General features: G+C 55.6%; 6 protein-coding genes across 6 annotated transcripts; 3 read left to right on the top strand and 3 right to left on the bottom strand.

Moving 5' to 3' along the window:
- Positions 1-5,485: 5,485 nt before the first annotated feature.
- MAM_03651 (bHLH family transcription factor) lies at positions 5,486-7,090 on the top strand (the record flags this gene model as incomplete). Its single annotated transcript, XM_040822450.1, has 1 exon — positions 5,486-7,090. The coding sequence occupies one exon, from the start codon at positions 5,486-5,488 to the stop codon at positions 7,088-7,090; it is 1,605 nt and encodes a 534-aa protein (XP_040679593.1).
- A 983-nt stretch (positions 7,091-8,073) lies between these two features.
- MAM_03652 (UPF0171 domain protein) lies at positions 8,074-10,413 on the bottom strand (the record flags this gene model as incomplete). Its single annotated transcript, XM_040822451.1, has 3 exons — positions 8,074-9,061; positions 9,163-9,559; positions 9,633-10,413. 3 exons carry the CDS (start codon positions 10,411-10,413, stop codon positions 8,074-8,076), a joined length of 2,166 nt encoding a protein of 721 aa, XP_040679594.1.
- A 626-nt stretch (positions 10,414-11,039) lies between these two features.
- MAM_03653 (Proline racemase) lies at positions 11,040-12,080 on the bottom strand (the record flags this gene model as incomplete). Its single annotated transcript, XM_040822452.1, has 1 exon — positions 11,040-12,080. One exon carries the CDS (start codon positions 12,078-12,080, stop codon positions 11,040-11,042), a length of 1,041 nt encoding a protein of 346 aa, XP_040679595.1.
- Positions 12,081-13,264: 1,184 nt separating this feature from the next.
- On the top strand, positions 13,265-13,480 carry MAM_03654 (uncharacterized protein; the record flags this gene model as incomplete). The annotated part of the gene is made up of 1 exon (XM_040822453.1): positions 13,265-13,480. The coding sequence occupies one exon, from the start codon at positions 13,265-13,267 to the stop codon at positions 13,478-13,480; it is 216 nt and encodes a 71-aa protein (XP_040679596.1).
- Positions 13,481-15,623: 2,143 nt separating this feature from the next.
- MAM_03655 (transposase) lies at positions 15,624-17,144 on the bottom strand (the record flags this gene model as incomplete). The annotated part of the gene is made up of 1 exon (XM_040822454.1): positions 15,624-17,144. The coding sequence occupies one exon, from the start codon at positions 17,142-17,144 to the stop codon at positions 15,624-15,626; it is 1,521 nt and encodes a 506-aa protein (XP_040679597.1).
- Positions 17,145-18,190: 1,046 nt separating this feature from the next.
- Positions 18,191-19,530, top strand: MAM_03656 (Protein kinase-like domain protein; the record flags this gene model as incomplete). Its single annotated transcript, XM_040822455.1, has 2 exons — positions 18,191-18,922; positions 19,033-19,530. The coding sequence occupies 2 exons, from the start codon at positions 18,191-18,193 to the stop codon at positions 19,528-19,530; spliced, it is 1,230 nt and encodes a 409-aa protein (XP_040679598.1).
- Between the last annotated feature and the right edge of the window lie 314 nt (positions 19,531-19,844).

Consider the following 19,844-nt stretch of genomic DNA (forward strand, 5'->3'; position numbering starts at 1 on the left):
GGGGGAAAAGGGGGGGGGGGGGGGGTTTGTTCAGTTGCAGTCGTGATAGAGAAGTCGTCACATATACTGCCTTGGGATGGCGAATGAAGGTCCCAAAAAGGGTGCGATAAAGCAACCGTAGCAAGTATATGGGACTCCACCAGACTAGTCTGGTTCGCAACACCGCGAGCGAAGCGCCTTGCGAGTACAGGCAACGTACAAGGACACGAAGCGTACTACGAATCAAGACCGCGCGTGCCGCTCGCGATTGACGAATCGATGGGGATATGTCCCAGGACGCAGGAGAAGGCGAGTAGGGTGGTGCGAACAGGCCAGGCGTGCCGCTGGTCGATGGAGTGCCCGGGATGGGAATCTAGCAGGGCGAACAGCAAAAGCAAAAGTCGATACTCCGTAGCAGAGCTCAGCAATGGCAATGGATGGAGGTTGCAAACATGGACGTTTGAATCGGGAGTTTGGCGTCGTTGTTGGGCCACGGTTTGGTGAGACCGGTGGTGGGGGGAGGTAGGATGGGCAGTCTACGAGTGCGGGCCAAGGCCACATGATTGGCAGGCCAGGGGGGTCGGGTGCCACTCCGTGGGCGCTGAGTGGGCTGTGAGTGGCCGGGTGTTCAAGGGCTGTCTCTTTGGATCACGCTTGTGTGGCTTGCTTGAGAGGCCAAGTTATTAGCTAAGTAAGATGATCAGTGATGGATGATGGCGATGGCCATGCCAAGTGAAGTGACCAGTCAAGTGCTCCGTACTCCATGCATTGATGTCAAGTGGTGGCTGGACGATGTGGCTTGGTCCCCCCCGGCTGGCCAACTAGTCTCGACGCTTGAAGTGGCTGGTCATCCTCTGTGGGGACGAACCGTTGCAGGTCGTTCTTCCGGCTTGTCGATGCCCCGGAGTACGGAGTAACGATTTGTGAGTTACATGGTTTCCATGTCTTCAGCTGGCCACTCAGATTTCCCATCCAACAGCTGCATGACGGCGCGTGGCGTGCGGCCGTACGTACGTATCGGCAAGGACTACCGTTGAATGCAAGATGGCCCCCCCATTGTCACGAACTTGTCGGCTCTTAGCTCCCCCGCCTCTTCTAAAGATGGTAGATTGCGGGTGAACAGGCGGTACCTATGGAGTACCTGGGACGCACTCAGTAGGTACTTGCTTGGCCGTAGGGTTGACGGCGGCTAAATCCACATCGGTGGCGGCAGATGTGCCCCAAGTACTCCGTACCTACCTACCTACCAGACAAGTACCTCGGAGGTTCCCAGTGTAGAAAAACGCACTTGCCATGATGCGGAGCTTTCGATCCTGAAAAGTCGACGGGCTACACGCAACACGGTAGTCGACCGACACATGCTCTGCTTCGCATGGACATGGGAAGCGACCTGTCGGGCGTTTGATATGATAGGACCGGGAGTTGACACCGCTGCCGCTGCCGCTGCCGCTGCCGTCGAAGCCGGTGATGCAGGACCGCAACTTGGTTGCTGTTACGGCCCATGCATGCAAGTATGACTTACGCATATACGAACGGAAAATCTCCGTAGGCATCCGATGCACCCTGAAGATCAGAGACGACTAAATAAGCAGACATTTAGTAATACGGCCGTGGCGGATAAGTCGGAGAACATGATGGCCTAGGGGACCGGGTTTAGTCGAAGCAGCCAAGCAGGCTCCGAGTACGACAAGACAAGACCCAGTTGGGCTCGGAGACAAAGCCTTGGGATCGAAAGGGAGCTAGCTATAGGTCCATACATTCTTGCTCAACAATGACGCAGAAACCCAGGATCGCGGTCACGACAGCCAAGCAGCCACTATAAACGGCATCGTCGCGAGTGGGAGGCTGACCTTGGACGGTGGTGCCTTACATGACCGCGTGGTCTGCGATTTCGAGAGGTCTCAGGACTATAGCAGCAACGCATGACATGACCGGAGAGAGCACCGATGTCATGATGTAACTCGATGATAAGGCCGGTATCAAGTGTCGAGGTTGTGGCTCGGTGTCTTGGAAGCAAAGTCACGCCCAGCTGTGGTGCACCCCCCCTTCCCTCTCTTCAACATCGGTGTGCATGTGTGTGTGTGTGTGTGTGAGTGTGTGTGTGTGAGTGCGTCTGCGCGAGAGCCTGCGTACGTGTGCTCCAGAGTATAGCTGACACTTGACTCATGCTAGTAGGACGCTCAACAACGTTCCAGGTGGCTAAGCCGAATAGGACAAGGTGCCATGCCCATTTGAAATGGCTGGACGGCGATGCTCGAAGCCGTGTGGATGCGGCAGCTGGTGTGTGGGCTGGGAGTAGTCAGAAGACAAGCCGGCGGGACGAACCTCGTACCGTACCGTGCCCGCTCTGCCCGCAAGTTTACCGCCAACGTACCGCCTACCAATCAAGGTGTGTGTTGAGATGGATGGCGAAGGTGTGCTTGGGATGGATGGCGTGCGTGGATGGGCTGGACGCAGCGTGCAAGGTGGTCAACGGAGGTGAGACTTGGGGCAGAGAGAGAGAGTGAGTGAGTGAGAAGGAGATGGCGCTGGGCGACGCAGACATTGGCGCTCCCTTGATGCTCGGGGCGAGCCTTATAAGATGACGCTCCCCCCGGGAGTGACCACCTTTCTTCCCGTTTACAAAAGGAAAAGGTTGAAAGAAGAAACGAGTCGACTGCTCAGACCGTCACCCTTCTCGCAAGTCAACTACTCAGCACCACGGTCCGTCAGACCAAGGCTGGCACATCGACAACGCCCGCGAACCCTGTCAATAAGCAACACTGCGTGCGCACACTGCACGCCGACTTGGACGCTCAAGTGCTGGAGCTGCGACTTGCTCTTGCTCTCGAACGCAACGCAACGCCCACGCACCGGCGCCGACAATCCACCTGCGACAGAAGAGGTCTCGGCCAGCGTTGGGGAAGCGATTCCGCGTTTGTGTCGCCGGGAAGGAACCGAAGCACAAAGGAAGGCCGAACATCGAGCCGGGCTGGCATGCCGCGTGCCTGCACACCATCTGGTTGGTCCATCTCTCCCGCACCACCCCCTCCCTACCAATCACCAGTCCGTGTCTGGGGGATCGCATGGACCAAGGGGCACACGGCAGTTTCGCAGCAGACTGCATCTCTGTGCAACGGTCCTGACGGAGAGCTGCGCGGAAAGGCGTGCAAGTCGCACGCTGATGTGCGGCCTCTTGCGAAACTGTGTTTTCTTCATGTTATTGTGCTCGGGGGGCTGGGCCGAGCTGGACAACGTGCAAAAGTTCAAAGGTTTTCTTGCTGACGCCGCGGCAGACGCAAAGGCATCGACTTATTCTCTGGACATCCATCCACCCTCCGAACCCGCCGCGCGCGCGCCCTGCGATCCAAGGAAGACAGACAGCTGGAAAGCGCAGCACGTTCTTCTCTTCCTTCCATCTGTCTTTCTTTTCCTTCTTCTAGAACTGCCAGCTGCAGTCGCGACAGTTTACGCAGAGCTGCATGTTGGCACAGCCCCCTCGTGCTCCCTCCCTAGCATTCACAGTGCACGCACACATCCACACGGCAGCCGGGCAAGGCACTACTCGGCACACGTACCCACGTACTCCGTACCCACGTTCCCCGAGGTGAGACGTCGCTGCACATGTGGCGCCCCAGCAACATGCAGCACGGCAGCCTCACTGGCACGTGCTGAAATGTTCCCCCGCCAGGGCCGCCACCCTGCCAAAGTTGTTTTGTCTTGTCGTCAACCGGGCCCAGGCTGACCGCGCCTGTGCCGCTACCATCTTCAGTGCTTCTCGGCCTAGCGACAGCCCCAAGACCTGAACGGGCTTGAGGCACTCGAGCCGGTCGCTTCGTTGCTCCAGAACACGTTGACGACGAAACCCGTCTCAGTGCGCTGCAAGACATTTCTGGTATGTGCTCACTCACTCTATTGTTAATTTTTATTCCCCCAGCCATGTCATCATGTCACGTCTTTATCTTGCCCGCCATCCGCGTCGTCAGCGGTCCTGGTCCTGGCCAGAGCCGGTACCGACCGGACATGTCGAGTGCTGCCCCTGCCCCCCTCGCCCCTCCCAGTTGGGAGCGCATAATTGATCCCCTCCCCCCGCGCGCCGTTGGTCTTGGTGCTTTTCTCGCTGCTGAGTGGCCGCGAGAACCGCCGCCGCCGCCATCAACCCTGTGCATCAGCGACCACCGCATCGCGGGTTTCCATACTGCCGAACCAACAAGCCGTTTGCCTGCTTGTCGCTTGGCTCGGGAGCTGCATCGTCATCGTCCGTCATCGTCGTCCGTCTGTCCCCCTCCTTGACGGACGCCTCCGCTCCTTTCCCTCTATTCTCCAATCCCCCGGCCCTGCCCGTCTCTTTGCTGCCGTCGCCTCTCACCGGTCCCCTCAGCCCGTCATACTTCCATCCCGGCCCTGGCCCTTGGTGGTGCAACTCTGCACATCGTCCTCCTCGCGCGTTTCTTGGCTTGGCCCGCAGCCCAAGCGTCCCCAAGTGAGCGACCTGGCTAACGGCGTCCCGCAGCGTTGAGCAAACGTCGAGGTTTCCCTCTCACACCATCCCAACATCCCATCTCTCGTCCCAGGACGCCGCCTCAGTCCAGGACTCTTTAGCCCAGCCAACCAGTCTCGAGCGAGCCGCCCGTCAGTTGCCCGTCACCGCCCGGCCCAGTCGCGTCGACGCACAGGAGAGGAGAGGACTGACCACTCGCCGTCTAGAAGCCCGGACGTGGCTGCAACAGCTCTTGGGCGGTCCAGACATTTTTGAACGTCTTTCTGCTGCTTACCGCCCTGCCAAAACCGTCAGCCACCCAAACCCACCCGCAGCGACTCCGTGTGGACGTCCCTCTGTGGCAGGCCACTGGCTCTTTGAAAAAGGCAAACACTTGGCAGCGACAATTCTCCGACGTCGCATTCCTAACCCCCTCCGCAACGAGACGACGACTCCCCTTGGTCACGGCCGCCGACGCTCCCTTGCCATCACCATCGCCGACGCCGACGCCGACGCCGACGCCTTCTGCTGTCACTGCCATAAGCTTGGCGTAGATGGAAGGGCAGTAGCCTTTGGCTAGCACTTTTGCGTCTACGCTCTCCAAAAAGTGAGTGATTGACGAGTCTTTCCAACTGCCGGCAAATTCCACCGCCGTGTGCTTCGTTCTTCTGGACGCCCTGTTGCATGGCCTCCATCTCTCACCAGATCCCCGTCCGCCGCCTCCGGCTGCACGTATGGGCATCGTCCTCTCGGGGGGAGGCATAATTCTTCATCCGCATCGGCCTTGCCGCGACTGTTCGGATGCGCTAACTGGTCTCGCTTCTGTGTAGCCCGCCGCCTGCCTTTGCTCGAGCGCTTCCTCGTACTCGCGCAGTGTCGCATCGGGCACTGCACTGAAACAACGAAAACCCTACGCCTCCGGCGACCGCCCGTCCCAGTCGCGACGGCGTACACCAACTCTTGACGGTGCCGTCAATTCCTCCTTTACAAACCATCAAGCTGGCAACCCTAACATCTTTGGAGCTCCAGAAGCTCAATCTGTACACCATGGCCCAACACGGATTTGGCCACTTCGCCACTGCTCCTGGTGGTGGCAATATCGACCCCAATGACCTCGCCATGAGTGGGGGGTATTCTCCCTCCTTCTCCAATGCTAACAACTTCAACTCTGCCTCCGCCAACGCCCCGAATGGTTACTCCAGCGGCAATGCAGTATTTGGCGACGATGAACTGTTAGATGGTCTCGCCAGCCCTTCCGACGGCCAGCCAGGCATGCATAGTCGAGGCCAAGACTACAGCAACATGAACATGGGCTTCAGCCAAAACGCTTTCCAGTCGCACAGAGGCGCCGGGCTGCAGATTGATCCGGCTCAAATCAACGGCTACTCGCAGACGCCAGACGGTGACCCCATCCAGAGCCCGTACGCCGCGGGCTTCACGGCCCAGTTCCGTCAGATGCAGAATAACCACTCCCTAGGCGGCTCATTACATTCTCCCATGTCCTACTCAGGCTCACCGTTGACTGCGGGAGAGATGGGCCCCGACGGCAATGACCCCAACTTCCTCAAGGCCAGAGCCAGAATGTCCCAGCAGATGCAGCGAAAAGCCTCGAGCAACCGCAGCCCAATGACGCCCAAGACCAACAGCATCCGTGGCATTCCTATCGGCCCGCAGGATTCGCCTGGATTTGGCCCGCAAGCCATGCGGCCATCGGGCAGCCACGAGAAGTCGCCGCCCGGGCAATGGGTCAACACTCCCGCCGGGAGCATACCTGCCTCCTACAACTCTGGCTTCTCCTCGCCAATGCAGCAAGGGATGGTGCCCATCAATGAGGTCATGCTCAAGGGAGGCACGTCGATGCCGACCAAGCTGGGTGTTAACCCCAATGCCGTCTCCTCCCAAGAGATGAAGCGCAAGCGCCGTCGCGAGTCTCACAATCTTGTCGAGCGTCGCCGCCGAGACAACATCAATGAAAGGATTCAGGATCTCAGCAAACTCGTTCCTTCTCACCGCCTCGAAGACGAGAAGATCCGCAAGTTGATACAGAACGGCACACCCTTGTCTCCCACCTTGACAGGCATGTCCAATCCCTCGCAGGCCACTTCGGGCTTGGCCGGCCCTGGCGCCCGTCGTGCTGCTGGTAGCAATGCCGGCAACATCACCACCGGTCTGCCTGTCGAGGAGAAGGACAAGGGTCCCAACAAGGGCGACATACTCAACGGTGCCGTCAGTTGGACACGCGACCTCATGTGGATGCTGCACCTCAAGCTTCAACAGCAAGAGGAACTTATGAACCAAATCGCCGAGTTGGGTGGCCATTTCCCTTTCGAGCTGACCGATGACGAGAGACGCATGCAGACCGAGCTCATCGAGGCCCTGTCGAGGAGTGACGCAGCCAGCTTTTCCTATTCACGAACTGCTGGCTCTGGTCTCCGGGTGCCTACCCATACTGACTACCGTGGTGATCCCGTAAACAGCCTAGCCGCCAACCTAGACGCCATTGGCATCACGCCCGACGAAAATGGCACCACGGTCAATGCTTCAGACCTCAATGACACTGCGCAATTCTGGAACGATCCTGACGATGACAGCAGCGGCCAAGCGTCCCTGGATGTCAAGGATGACGACGAATATGACATGGATCTGAACTGAGTCTGCCATGCCGGCCCGGCAGCTTGCGTTCATCAGCGTTTACTTGGTGTTTACGGCTCGAATGATGACCCGGAGTACAACCTGCGGTAGCTTTGACGTGTGCGGCATTTTGACGTTTACTCCATCAAGTTCAGGAAAGCCTGAGTTGTGGCAGACTTGCCTGTCCCTTTATTTTCGTGTTTTCAATACTTGGCTTGCTCCCAGACCGGCGGCGTTGACGGTCATCTACATATACATACTACACGGAGGCTGGCATGACCCACGGACATTTTCGGACCGGTGTTGTCCGTCCGCAATAGGGTTCTATATACAGGGCGCACAGGTTTACACTATACAGTGAAGGGATGGTTGTTTGGAAACCTTTTTTTTTTTTGCCTTTTTCTTTTGGTTCCGGGTCTTTGACTCTTCCTCTTCGTGGCGCGTCGTGCTGTGCGTTTCTCAAGACCGTTTTGTTTTTCTTTTTCGTCTCTTTCTAGTGAGATTTGACTTTTCTTCCTTTCTTTTTTCTTTTTTTTTATTGGAATTCGTGGTATTCTTGGCGTCGTCTCAGATATACAGTTGTTGACTTTGCGATACCTCGGTCGGCTCTTGTGCTCAAGGCCCTCCTCGCCTTTTGTGTGGGCCTTTGAAGGTTCCATTTCTTAATTTTGTTTTTTACCTTGCTAGTCTTTTAGCTACATTGGAATTTTGTCTTTTCGTTCTGACGAAGAGGCATTTGACGCAGTTATCTATCACTAATGAAATGACGCTTTGCCCTGTTTGTTCACCGTAATACATTTCCGTGCTTGGTGTGTGATGTGAGGTTGGTTCATCTGCTCCCCACCCTCTCCTGTCTGCGGATAGATCAGGCCATGGGAACGTCCCGACGCTCCCTTTTTGATCTTGTGTCTGCTCATGTCTCTCCGACTCACCGAGTGAGGCTGATCAGGGGCGCGTACTGTTTCCGGGAGAGCCCGTTGTGGCGAGCAAATCGTCCAACGCAATCACCAATGTCTCGTGCACAGCAGGTACTCGCTCATGGCGGTCAGCAAGGTCCACGTCTCTTTGCGCTTCATGTCCTCCTGCAGAGTGATGCGCTCCAGCGCGCACCGGCCGTCAAAGTACCTGCACATGACGGGCCATGCGGCCCTGACCTTGTCGTCCTTGAGGCGGCGCGCAATGGCAGACAGGTAGCGCGACTCCCTGCCCGTGGCCTTTTTGGCGTCGAGGATGATGTGCGGCGTCCGGCCGGCGAGGTGGGTGCTGTCGTTGACGGAGGGCCGGCTGGTCGGGACAGGGGGTGTTTTGCGCGCGTGCGCCGTCGCCTTGTCGGCCGCCTCGCGGTGGGCCTTGATGGCGATGCGCTCGAGGCGCGCCATTTCGGCGGCGTGCTGGGCCGTGGGGGGAGGTGCTGAGGCGCCGGGCCTGGGACCGGGCTCGTCTCCCGCTCCCGAGGGGGGCTCGGCGCCGTCGGGGCCGTCTCGGGTCGTTGGTTCCCGGCTGCCGGTCGTCGGGGGACCAGCAGGCGTCGGAGGTGCCGGGGGCTGGCTGTCGTCCTGTGCCGTGGACGCCGCTGCCGCCGCGAGCTCCTCGGCTTCCATGTCGTACTCTACCTCGTACAGGATCTCGGGCCACACGACGACGTAGGCGAAGGTGCAGAGCTGCGTCACCCATCCTCCCCGCAGGAGCCACGCCAGCATGCGGAGGTACAGAGGGCGGTGCGGCTTGCCGGGGCAGAAGGTCTTGAAGGGCCGCGGTGCGTACGAGAGCTCCGAGAGGAAGTTGGGCAGCGGTGGCGCCAGCGGGAACGCGCGCTGCCATTCGGCCGCGTCTCGGGGGAGGCGGCTCAGATCGCAGTTGGGCGACACCACGTACACGTCTTTGGCGTGTAGCGGCGGTATGGCCATGGCTCGGCGCCAGAATATGAAGTGCTGCGCGTACTTGCGGACTTGGCTGGCGGTGAGAACGTTGCTTTGCCCGACCTGGTAGAAACTTGGGAGGGGTGTTAGTTTTTTTTTCTTCTTGTTTTTCTTCTCTTAGACCCCTTTTCCTCCTCGCTTTGTTCCGTAAAGGCTGGGAAAAGGGGGACATACGACATGGTGGGCTTGGCTAGTCGGGCGATTTCAATCATGGATACCGTTGTCGGGTCTCTGTCAGCTTGGAGCTCGGCTACAACTTTTTTCTCGTCCTCCAAGAGGAGCAAGGCAAAATTCTTGTCGAGAAACTCCGGGTCGTCGAGCTGCTCATGGCTGAGGAACGAGTTAGCCGTGGTTAGCCAGAGACCGTGCTGGCCGTGGTCATGGTCTGCCGGGAGGTCGGAGACGAAGAAGGGCGCTGGGAGTTGCACCGATGGCGTCAATACACCCGCCGGTGTGTCGAGGTGAAGCGTGGCAATCTTATTGCGGGACACGGCTTCGTATATGTCGTGTACAGATGCCGCAAGTGAGGACATCTCAAGCAACTCCTTCCAAAGGACGCTCATGCTCTTCTCTGCGGGGAGACGGTTAGAAAAGACATGCATATCCGGTGAATGAGACGGCCGTGGTGAAACATGAGGACTTACCCTCTTCCCGAGCTCTGTCCTTGACTAGCAAAATCCGCTTTGACTCCTTCCAAACGAATTCACAGTGCTGTTGGCTGTACTTGTACGCCTTGTTGACCTTCTTCACCACGTTGTGATACAAGGCATCCACGAGCTCCTTGTCTTCGCTTTTTTTGGGGTTTAGAATGAACACCAGGTTGAACATTGTCATTGAACTGCGCTTCTCTTCATCGGCCTCGTCTTTCCTGCCGTCTTTACCTCTGGCAGGCTCCGACGAGATGACGACGGATGGTGTTGGCGGTTCCGTGTCATGGGCAGCCTGGGTTTCCTCCGGGTGTCTCGCGGCCTTGGATTTGTTCGATTTCTTGTGTCGCTTCCATTTGCCATTCTCTGGTACGTGGATGGGATATGAGATGCAGTGCACCGGGTCGAGTGACAGCTGAAACAGCTTCTTGTGATAGGGCCGCGAGGGAGTGAGGATACTAGCCAGATCCCGTGTCGGAAACCCAGCCACACGCTCCCACGGGACGACTCGAGAGCCAGTCTCCTCCGTGAGGTGACCATCGTGGTGTCGATGTCTGCTGCCGCCTCCATCCGTGGCAGTGATGTCCCGGCTCATGGGCTGAGTGAGTCGTTGGAGGAGGAGATCCCCATCCTCGTCTGTGGCCTCAGCACCGTGTTCCGGGTGCTTCGTGACGGGTTGGACATCTGGCGGGTAGTGGAAAACAAACGCCGGGCCGTCGCGCGAGCGGTTGACTACCAGCGCAACGGCAAGGAAATTCTCGCTGGTAATGGACGACATTGCGGTTGTGGCTGTTGGTGGTGGTCGTGACGCATTTCACATCACCTTCGGAGCCCCCCATTCAGGAGCCAACGACGGAGTTGGCACGTCGCATGGCTGGGCCGCCTGAATTGTAAACCGAATTCATCCACAGCCAGAAATGTGCTGTGGATGGGCGTCCGAATTCCGTCACCTTTTGGATTCAACACCCCATGGTTACGTGAAGGTTCTCACAGAGTCCTTCGGGAGCCCTTCTCCGGAAAAGAACTGGTGCGACCAGTCACATGACCGCTCGTTGGATGCACGTTGTTCGCCTTCTCGCGCGTCGTTCGACCGACCACAAAACACCTTATGATGCATAACTTATAACTTCCGAACTCTGTACGGAGTGCCTAGGTAATAGAAGGGCTGCTCAAGATCCAGTAGCCGTTCGTTCTCTTTCTGAAGCTCGATTTTTATGACAGTATATTCTAATCACCTCCCTGAGGAACGCTAGGCTGCCTCGTCGATTCTAGAGATTTAACCGAGTGTCCCGTCCAGGAGACCAAAACTGCTGTCTACAAAGCCTCCCCGATTGAGGATCATCAATCAACTCGAGAGATGCGCCATGTTGGCATTTTTCAGGGATCCGCAAGGAAAATTCTCCTCTACCCGTCGGATGCAACCGGCCACTGATCCCCTACTCGGAATCCTTCTGGATACGGATCGGTAGCATCTAGGACAATCTGCTTATGGCTTGTGATCCAACCCCTCCCCGATACATTCGGCACGATGGCATCAAACACTCCAACCTTGGTTGTACGCCGAACATGCCCTATGAACTCGGTGCCGATAATGCTGCGATGTTTGAAAAGTTGCCCTACTTGCAACTGGCCACGAGCGTTCAAGATGGCCATCCTGGCAGACGTTGCTGTTCCACAGGGGCTTCTGTCTAGTCTGCTAGATGGGATGATGACTGTGTTCTTGGCTGTCAAACACGCCGGCTCTTCTGTGACTTCCTCTGTTATACACACGGTACAAACGCCTGCCATTTCTGGTTTGTCCGGATGGACTGGCGTGAACTGGCTCTGGATAGCCCTGGTTACCATGTCACCGGCCGTAATCAGTTTTCGACAATGGTTGTTCGACACCGTCAGGCCCAGAGAGCGAGCATCCACAAATCCATACCACATGCCACCCCAGGCAATGTCGACGGAAACGACGCCTAACCCAGGCACATCAACCTTGAAGTCCAGCTTGGCAACAAATGCCGGGACGCCATCGAAAGCCACCGACTTGCACTTCCCTGCTTCGCATTGTGCGGTGACGGTAACCAGGCCAGCTGCAGTGTCCAGAGTGAGAGTTGTCTGAGGCTCGGTCATGGGAAGCATGCTTGTCTCAAGGAGAACGGTCGTCGCGCATATGACGTTTGAGCCGGACATGAAGGCGTAGGAGTCGTTGCACATGATGATCAAGCCCATGTCGGCCTTGGGGTCACAGGGCGATACCAGTAGATTAAGGTTCAACGAAGCTCGGCCGCGGGGTTCATTCAAGAGGAGGTGGCGCACATTGTCGTGGGACTTTTTAAAGTTTTGCAGCTTCTCCAACATTGAGTTGCCTGGGACATCGGGTACGCCGCCAACAATGACGTCTCCCACCTCACCTTCGGCATGGCAACCGACGACTTGGATAGGCTGGCGCGAGTGCATGGTAATGATATCCTGACGGGCGTTTGCTATTTTGACTCTTTGGCACGGTTGTTCTGCTGCCCGCTTGGACAAACCAGGCTCCCTTCGACATACAGTGAGTATATACGCTTGATGAGTTTCGGGCAGACGGAAGCTGAGTTCTGTTTTTTTTCTTTTTCTTTTTTTTCCGTTACGTACGGAGTATTGGCTTCCAATAAAAACAAACACAAAGAGCCCGTTTCCTGTGACTTGCCATGTTGTGGACATGCTGCTTGTCCAAAATACTCCATTCGGACGCGGAACATGGCTTTGCCGGCACATTGCGTTCCATGTCTGCAGGCAGGACAACTAATCCGAGAGAGTACTCCTGAAGTACGGAGGGCAGCACAGCTAGGTAGAAGTGGAACGTTTGAAGAAGATGCGCCTCGGATTGCCATAACTCTCCGGAGCTGAACAACGACAAGAGACAGCCAGCGGAGATTGACTATGCGACGAGACGGTTTTTCACATGCGGAGGCCATCAATTGGCAGTTGAAGCACGGCGCTTTGGACGGAGATGAGGCGAATAGTCCATCGAAGGGTCGTCCGTTGCCAGCACAGCATCCTCAAACTTCTGCCTCAGCCTTCAGCGTCATGGAGCCGTATAGCTTCGAATCAACACCCATTCCTTGGCCTCCCTCTCGATTTACAGGCCGGGGTGATTTTGTGCAGCAATCACACGATATACCTATGCCTCAGTGTTGAGCAATCAAATTGCAGGGCGCGCGACGGGCCGGGCTGTCGGGTAAACAACACTGGTGGTTGGAGAGAAGTCCTGCAGACACTCCGCTTCGCAATAATTGACGGTATATCGAAAAGATGGGCCTGCGAGTCGCATCTCGCTCGTCCGTCTCGTCCGTCTCGTCCGTCTCGTCTACCTCGTCTATTAGCGCCAGTACGTGTTTGGCCTTGTACGAGAAGGACAAGAGCATATCAACGACTCGATCTGATTCAAACCTACAACGAAAAGCGGCAAAGATGACGACGGGCCCAAATCCAAAAGACTCGGTGGAGTCGACGTGGCGACTAGCCGACAGGAGCACCTGGGGCACGGCGCACCGGATCATGGACATGATCAATGTGCATCCCGTCGACCTGGACAAGCCCATAACGGTGCATTCCAAGACGGACAAGATTCCCCATGTCTCTCAGTGGTCGCAGCATCTATGGATCCTCACGTGCGCCCTGCTGCCCCTCGCGGTCGAGCAGGCCTGGAGCTCGTTGCTCCCGGGGCGGCAGGGCCCACGTGCGCCGACCGCATTGAGGCGTCAGCCGGCAATCTTGACTACTCCAACCAGGTAGGTGGTGATGCCGATACTTTAGCCACAGCACATGGAGGCCAAGTTGGTGCGAGAAAATTCGTCCAGGTCTGCTCTGAGTAGCCGGATGGTAGGGGATGGGCGATGCCGGCATGGTTGACCACGCGGGCCGCTTACTGATAGATGACACGACGTCTCTCGCAAAGCGACAGAAACGTTCAAGTTTTGGCCGCGTGTAAACCTGCTGTCTGCCGCGCGGTTGTCTAGACTTGTGCCAGCGTGCCGTGTACTTGGGCGAGGGACTTTACAGGTTTTCCTCCGACTACTTGGGATGTCACGGAGATATCAGCGCATCTGTCCGGGCCAGATGCCACACACGTGTGATCTGGAACTTGCTGTCAGACTTTCCTTGCCAGCATTATCATGTAACTGTATATTATTGCTTGTATCGCTCAAATGTCACCACAAAAGCCGGAGAGAGTGACTGTGCAAGACCTGGGATGTCGTCACAGGCCGTGGGATGTCAACCGAGACGGCAAAGGGGGGATGAATATAATCGGATACCGGCTTACCTGTGACACCACTTGATCGAAATGAAAATGATGAGTAGGACTCGCATCACAAGAATGAGCGCTCAGAATCGCACGTTCCCTCGCCCTGGCCTTTGTCCAACTGGCGGCAGACTAGCGGTCAGATGAGACGAGAGAGTTGAACAAGGCGCGGCAAGTCGCAATTGCAGCATGAGCGCACACCATGAGCCGGCCGAGTTGCAAGGCTGGGGCATTGGTTTGCAGGATCCAGGGGTTGTCCCGTCTCCTCTCGTCACCCATCTTCGTCTGCTATCCAACCAGCAACATTACCCAGCCCCAAGTGACTGACGGGGATATGGTGGCCATTCTCACAACGTGCTTCGGGGAGCCACGGCTTGAGGCACTGTGAGGAGAAACCAGACGGGATGGCGACTTGGTCGCAAGCAGGAAGCATGTAATATGGAACAAGCACAGAAGGTGGCTCAGCAGCCAAGCCAAGCAAAACCTGAGCACGAGCTTGAGAGTTGGCGCACCGATCTGGCTGAGCATGGGATGGCATGGACATGCTGCCCTGGCCAACCCCCCCCTCCTCTCTGCATCAAAGGTCTCTTTGCAGCGAGGCATTGATGATGCTGATGCATGTGCATGCTTGCATGCTTGGACGCTTGGACGGTTGCAGCGCCGGGAGGGGAGAGGGACGATGAGGGCAAGGCGTGGGCTAACCTGGGGGAGGCTTAAGCTCAGCCTACCTGCACAACAGACGTCAAGGTGTCGACGACGGAATCCCATCATCAACGAGGCGGAGGGCGCAATGTCTCCCCCGCCCCGTGCTCCGTGCGCCTTGTGCCGTGCGTCGTGCTCCGTGCGGCCTTACGCGTGGGTGATCGGGTCGACTTCGACTTTGGAAATCACGAGCTGGAAGAGTCGTCTCGGCTCCGTGGTGTTTGATGGCGCTCGGCGGTGATGGGGTGGGCGGCTGCGGACGCCCAAGACTCGAGAGGCATACTATACATGCATACGGAGTAGATGGAATGGTTATCTTGGCGATCCAAAGCAGCAGAAGCACTGTGACGTCGTGACTCTTGGCACTATTGGTGTTTGGTGTTGCGGATATTCTTGTATCCGGGCATGCAATTGCGGGTCGGATGAAGTGCCCCAACCCTTTTCGATGTAACAGTACAGACAGAAGTGCTGAGTACCTAACCTACCTGCCTCCTTGAGTACTCAAGTAGGTATAAGTACCTAGGTAGTAAGCATTTATCTATTCCGGCATTTTGCCAGACAGAACAACATGAACCAGTTGGCATGTGTTGAAGTCGGGACTGATGCCATTTGCCATACTCAAGCCCCTGCCACTGTTCACTGCTCACGAGGTGATCTACTGCAAGCTAATTGGGCTTTTTTTTTTTGACAGCTCCCTCGGATGAATTCCTCAATGCATCATGCGTTGACCCTTCTTCCTTGTATAACGATATATGCCATATGACTCTCCAACTTGACCTTGAAAATTCTGAATGGAATCTCAATATTATATTGATGTATTATGGTATGTCTTGCGTCATAAGTCTGTAGCCTCGCAGGACTTGGTATTAATGCATGTCAAGTACTAATGTACTAATCGTGCCCGCCCCACTTTATGTGGTTCGGCTAGCAAAAGCCCTCACCACCAAAGGTGGTGCTCGACAGCAAGGCGGGCCGGACACCAAGGCGGGCCAATTTTCAACCTAATAACGCTATTAACCTCTTCGCCTATAATGTACACCCTTCTCGTCCCAAATTTCTAGTAGATCTAGTACAGAATCCAGACGCCATTTACGTGCCTTTTTAGCTGCTTCAAAAAACGTCCTCTTGGCGTGGTTGTGGCGCCTTTTGTCGGCTGCCTCAACAACCCGACGAGCAGTATCAAGGCGGTCATTCTCGTTTTGCTTGACCATCTCACGCGCGTTATCCACAGAAAGAACGCCACCAGTTTGTAGGGCGTGATATTTATGAGCTCTACGTCGCTGTGATAGTAATTGAGCTGCTTTTGTACGCCCAAGGTCTCTCTTCGTCTGTATAAGCTCAGTAGCTGCAATAAGAGAGCCGCGGATAAAACGACTGATATTGCGTGCAAACTCAGGCTCAAGGGATGTATCGTCTTCTAATACCTCCCCTAGCTTGTTGGCAACCTTATTTATCTGCCTGAGTGTTGTGGGCGTCTCAAAGTCGGAAGAGTTGTTGTGATATAACGGCGGCGGCGATGGTGTTGATGTGTAAATTGCAGCTCGTTGTTCAAGGGCCTCAATTACAGGCTGTGGATTGTAGGGTGAAATTCCAGTTTTTCGAAAGGCTGTGAGAATAGTAGTAGTCTTGAAAGCTTGTTTTCGTACAGCTTGAATGCAAGCAAGGAATTCAATCTTTGTAATATTCAACACGCCGTCTCGAACAATGATATCCAACGCCTTTGCATGATAATGCTTTAGTGGCTGAAATATCACAACATCAAGAGGTTGAAGGATGTGTGTAAGGTGCGAGGGCAACGCAAAGGGAATTATATCGTGCTGTTCGCAGTATTCAACGAATTCAATTGTATGGTGTGATCCGTGGCCATCTAGGATTAAAAGGCGATATCTGCCTATTGGCGTTGCAAATTCCTGAAAATGCTGTATCCAAGCAACTGCAATTTCGTCATTCGTAAAGCCGGTTGGTGAGACTGTTATTTTGGTATTAGCTTCAAGCTCCTTTATCCGATACCAGGACTCCATGTGTTTTTGCCCTGTAAGGATAAGAAAGGCAGGAATAACTTTGCCGCCAGCAGAAATGCATTCTATTGCTGTTGCAGTCTCCCTGTTTTCTGGCATTGAAAATAGATGCGCTCTTCTTCGCTTTGTAACAACTAAATGGTCCTTTCCCATTCCAATACGAAAGCCAGTCTCATCCATATTCCAGATATCTTCAGGAGGGACTCCGTACTGCTGAATAGCCTCTTTAAGCTTGTTGTAATAAGAAAGAGCTCTTGTCACATCTTCTGAAGCTTTTCGACTTGAATCAATCTTTTTTTGAAGACCTTTATGATAGTGATGCCGCTGGATAAAGCGTGTAGTCCATCGCGTTCCAACTTGCCTAGGCGGGGCAGTTGACGATGCCCTCTCTTTTAGGATGTAATTTGCAGCATCTGTAATGAATTCAGGTCGTACAGCGAAGTTGGCCTTATCAAGGCGATCGATATAGTTACATAAAGCAACTTTTACAGACTGCTGAGCAAATACAAACTTCATGAGGGGCAGAGGAGTAGACAAAATTTCCCCTTTCCCTCTCCTGACGTACCTCCGATGAGGACTCGGAAATCAAGTCTCACGTGTGGGAAGGTGTACACAGCTGCTGGTGAGCACTAGACCACCTGTGGACCCTGTGCAGGGCAAGTCGAGGTGCGGAGTACCTGGCCGGTGCCTCATGTGCAGCACCAACTGCATGTGGAATGCAGGTGGCGCCTCCTCTCCCCGTCCATCGTCCCCCTGTTCCCGCCTGCCTTCCAGTCCCGCTGATTGGGTGCCTAAGCCCAACAAATTTTCATTTTTCATGCAAAGATAAAAAAAAGGGAGTCACCGAAAGCCGTAGCTGGCGCCGCCACTCGATCCCCTGGTCCGGCTCTTCCCCATCTGTTCAGAAAGCGACAATTTCCGTATGTACACTGCAGCCCGCATCGCATCAATGCAGCAGCAATAATACATCACATCCAGATCGTCGCCAAATGCCGAGTGCGGACTGACCGACTTCCAAGCACCGACACCAACACTGGCACTAGCAGCACCACCAGCGTCACCAGCGCCAACGACTCTCTTTCTCTCCGTCAACGGCCACCAGATTTGACTGGCTCATTGGGACTGAGCCCTCACCGCAGCCGTTATCACATGGGCTTGGCGCTCCCTTTAATTGGCCCACCCGCGCTCCATGCCATCCCTTCAAAACTCCAATCTTGCCATCTTGCCTCGAGCTACTCCTTGGAAGGGCAATAGGTCGTGTGCGCTGCTCCCACCTCACCTAGACTGCTGGCCTCGGCATCACTCTCCTCGAGACGGCCCTGTTTCCTTCTAGACTTGTCTATGCGTCCTCTGCTTCCGCGCCGCTGACATCAGACATCAGACATCAACAGCTCGGTGAGCTGTGCCCGTGGCCTCGTCTGCGCAAATCCGCCCCGAACGGACGGCATCCACCATCTCGAGTGAGGCCAATGAAACACCACATAACCGCATCTATCTTGCATTAATTTTTCTCCTTCCTTTTCTGTTTGGCCCGACCGCCCTGCCCTATCGCTTCATCCATCATGTCGCCTGCCGCTGCAGTCTCTCCCGCCGCCGAACTCGGCCACGTTCGCTTCATCCCCCTCAGATACGACAACAGTGACTCTCAACGCTCGGCAATGAAACTCATCCTCGCCCTGTTTCCTCACTGGGCCAAGGACGAAGCTCACATTGATTTTGTCCGTTTCACCGACGGTATCACCAACACCCTGCTCAAGGCAGTCAACCGCCGTCCCGGGCTTACCAAAGCTGAAATCGACAAGGATGCTGTCCTGCTCCGTGCCTACGGAAACGGTACCGACGTCCTCATTGATCGCGAGCGCGAGGCAGCAAATCATGAACTTCTCATGAGATACCACCTGGCTCCCCAGCTGCTGGCTCGATTTGGCAACGGCATGCTCTACCGCTTCATCCCAGGCGCCGTCGCTCAGCCCAGAGATCTAGCCGATCCTGCCATCCTCAAGGCCATTGCTCGTCGACTGGCCCAGTGGCATGCAACCGTGCCATGTATCCCCGACTCGTCGCTTCGGCGAAACAGCTCCACCAACGGTGACGCTAGCACTAATAACAATACCGTTCTACTCAGCGCCGCTGCCGGAAAGCCTATCCCCAATGTCTGGACGACGATGCAAAAGTGGATCTTGGCCTTGCCTACAGACACAGAGCCGCGTCGTGAGAGAAGAGCTCTGCTGCAAGAGGAACTTGAAAGCATGGTCAAGCGTCTTGCCCATCGCCCTGGATTGGGTAACAACGGGGTATGCTACCTGAGACACCCTACTTGCACAACACCACCACCCCCTTGCCCAGTCTTTTACCACGCTTCACTACGAATGGATCTTTGGCTAACAAACATGTGAACATGTAGCTCGTATTTGCCCACTGCGACCTCCTCTGCGCCAATGTAATCATTCATAGGGATGGCGAGAGGGAGCCGTCCGTCAGCTTCATTGACTACGAGTACGGGACTCCATCTCCGGTTGCCTTTGACATTTCAAACCACTTTGCCGAATGGGTTGGTTACAGTTGTGACTATGCCGCCATTCCCACCAAATCGCAACGTCTCGCATTCATCCGGGAGTACATTGCCTCATACGTCAAACTGTCTGGCGAGGTGATGGATGAGGAACAGGAGACTCAAAAGCTGATGGAGGAGGTGGATGTGTTCAGGGCTGTTCCAGGCTTCTTTTGGGGTATCTGGTCCTTGATCCAGGCCACCATCTCTCACATCGACTTTGACTACGCCTCATACGCCGAGAAGCGGCTTGGCGAGTACTGGGCTTTCAAGGCCGAAGACGACGGCAGCCGTGCAGCATCTGGCAAGAAAATACCTCTACGAGAAGAGAAATGGGCGAGCAGCGAATGATGAGGGCGCCCAAGGAGATGGGAGTGCTAGGTCGTGAGAACATGGCGAGACCCAGACCGGATAGAACGTTTGGGGGGGCGGACTGCCGTGGCTAACACCATCTCATCTAGGCAGTCCAGGCTCGGTCACCGCACCAGAAAATGTGTCCCGGTTGACTCTGGGCAGAGACAGGAAGCAGGACGTAAAACATTGCAGTTCCACCTATGCGGGTGCGGGTAATTCCTTGGTAGGGTCAAGCGCGGCGTTGGTATTTTAAACAAGCTGTGGAGTGGTCCTTTTGAGACAGAGGAGAGACAGCTCAAGCGCGGCATTGC

Source organism: Metarhizium album, assembly GCF_000804445.1.
Source record: "Metarhizium album ARSEF 1941 chromosome Unknown scaffold_7, whole genome shotgun sequence".
Taxonomy (NCBI): domain Eukaryota; kingdom Fungi; phylum Ascomycota; class Sordariomycetes; order Hypocreales; family Clavicipitaceae; genus Metarhizium; species Metarhizium album.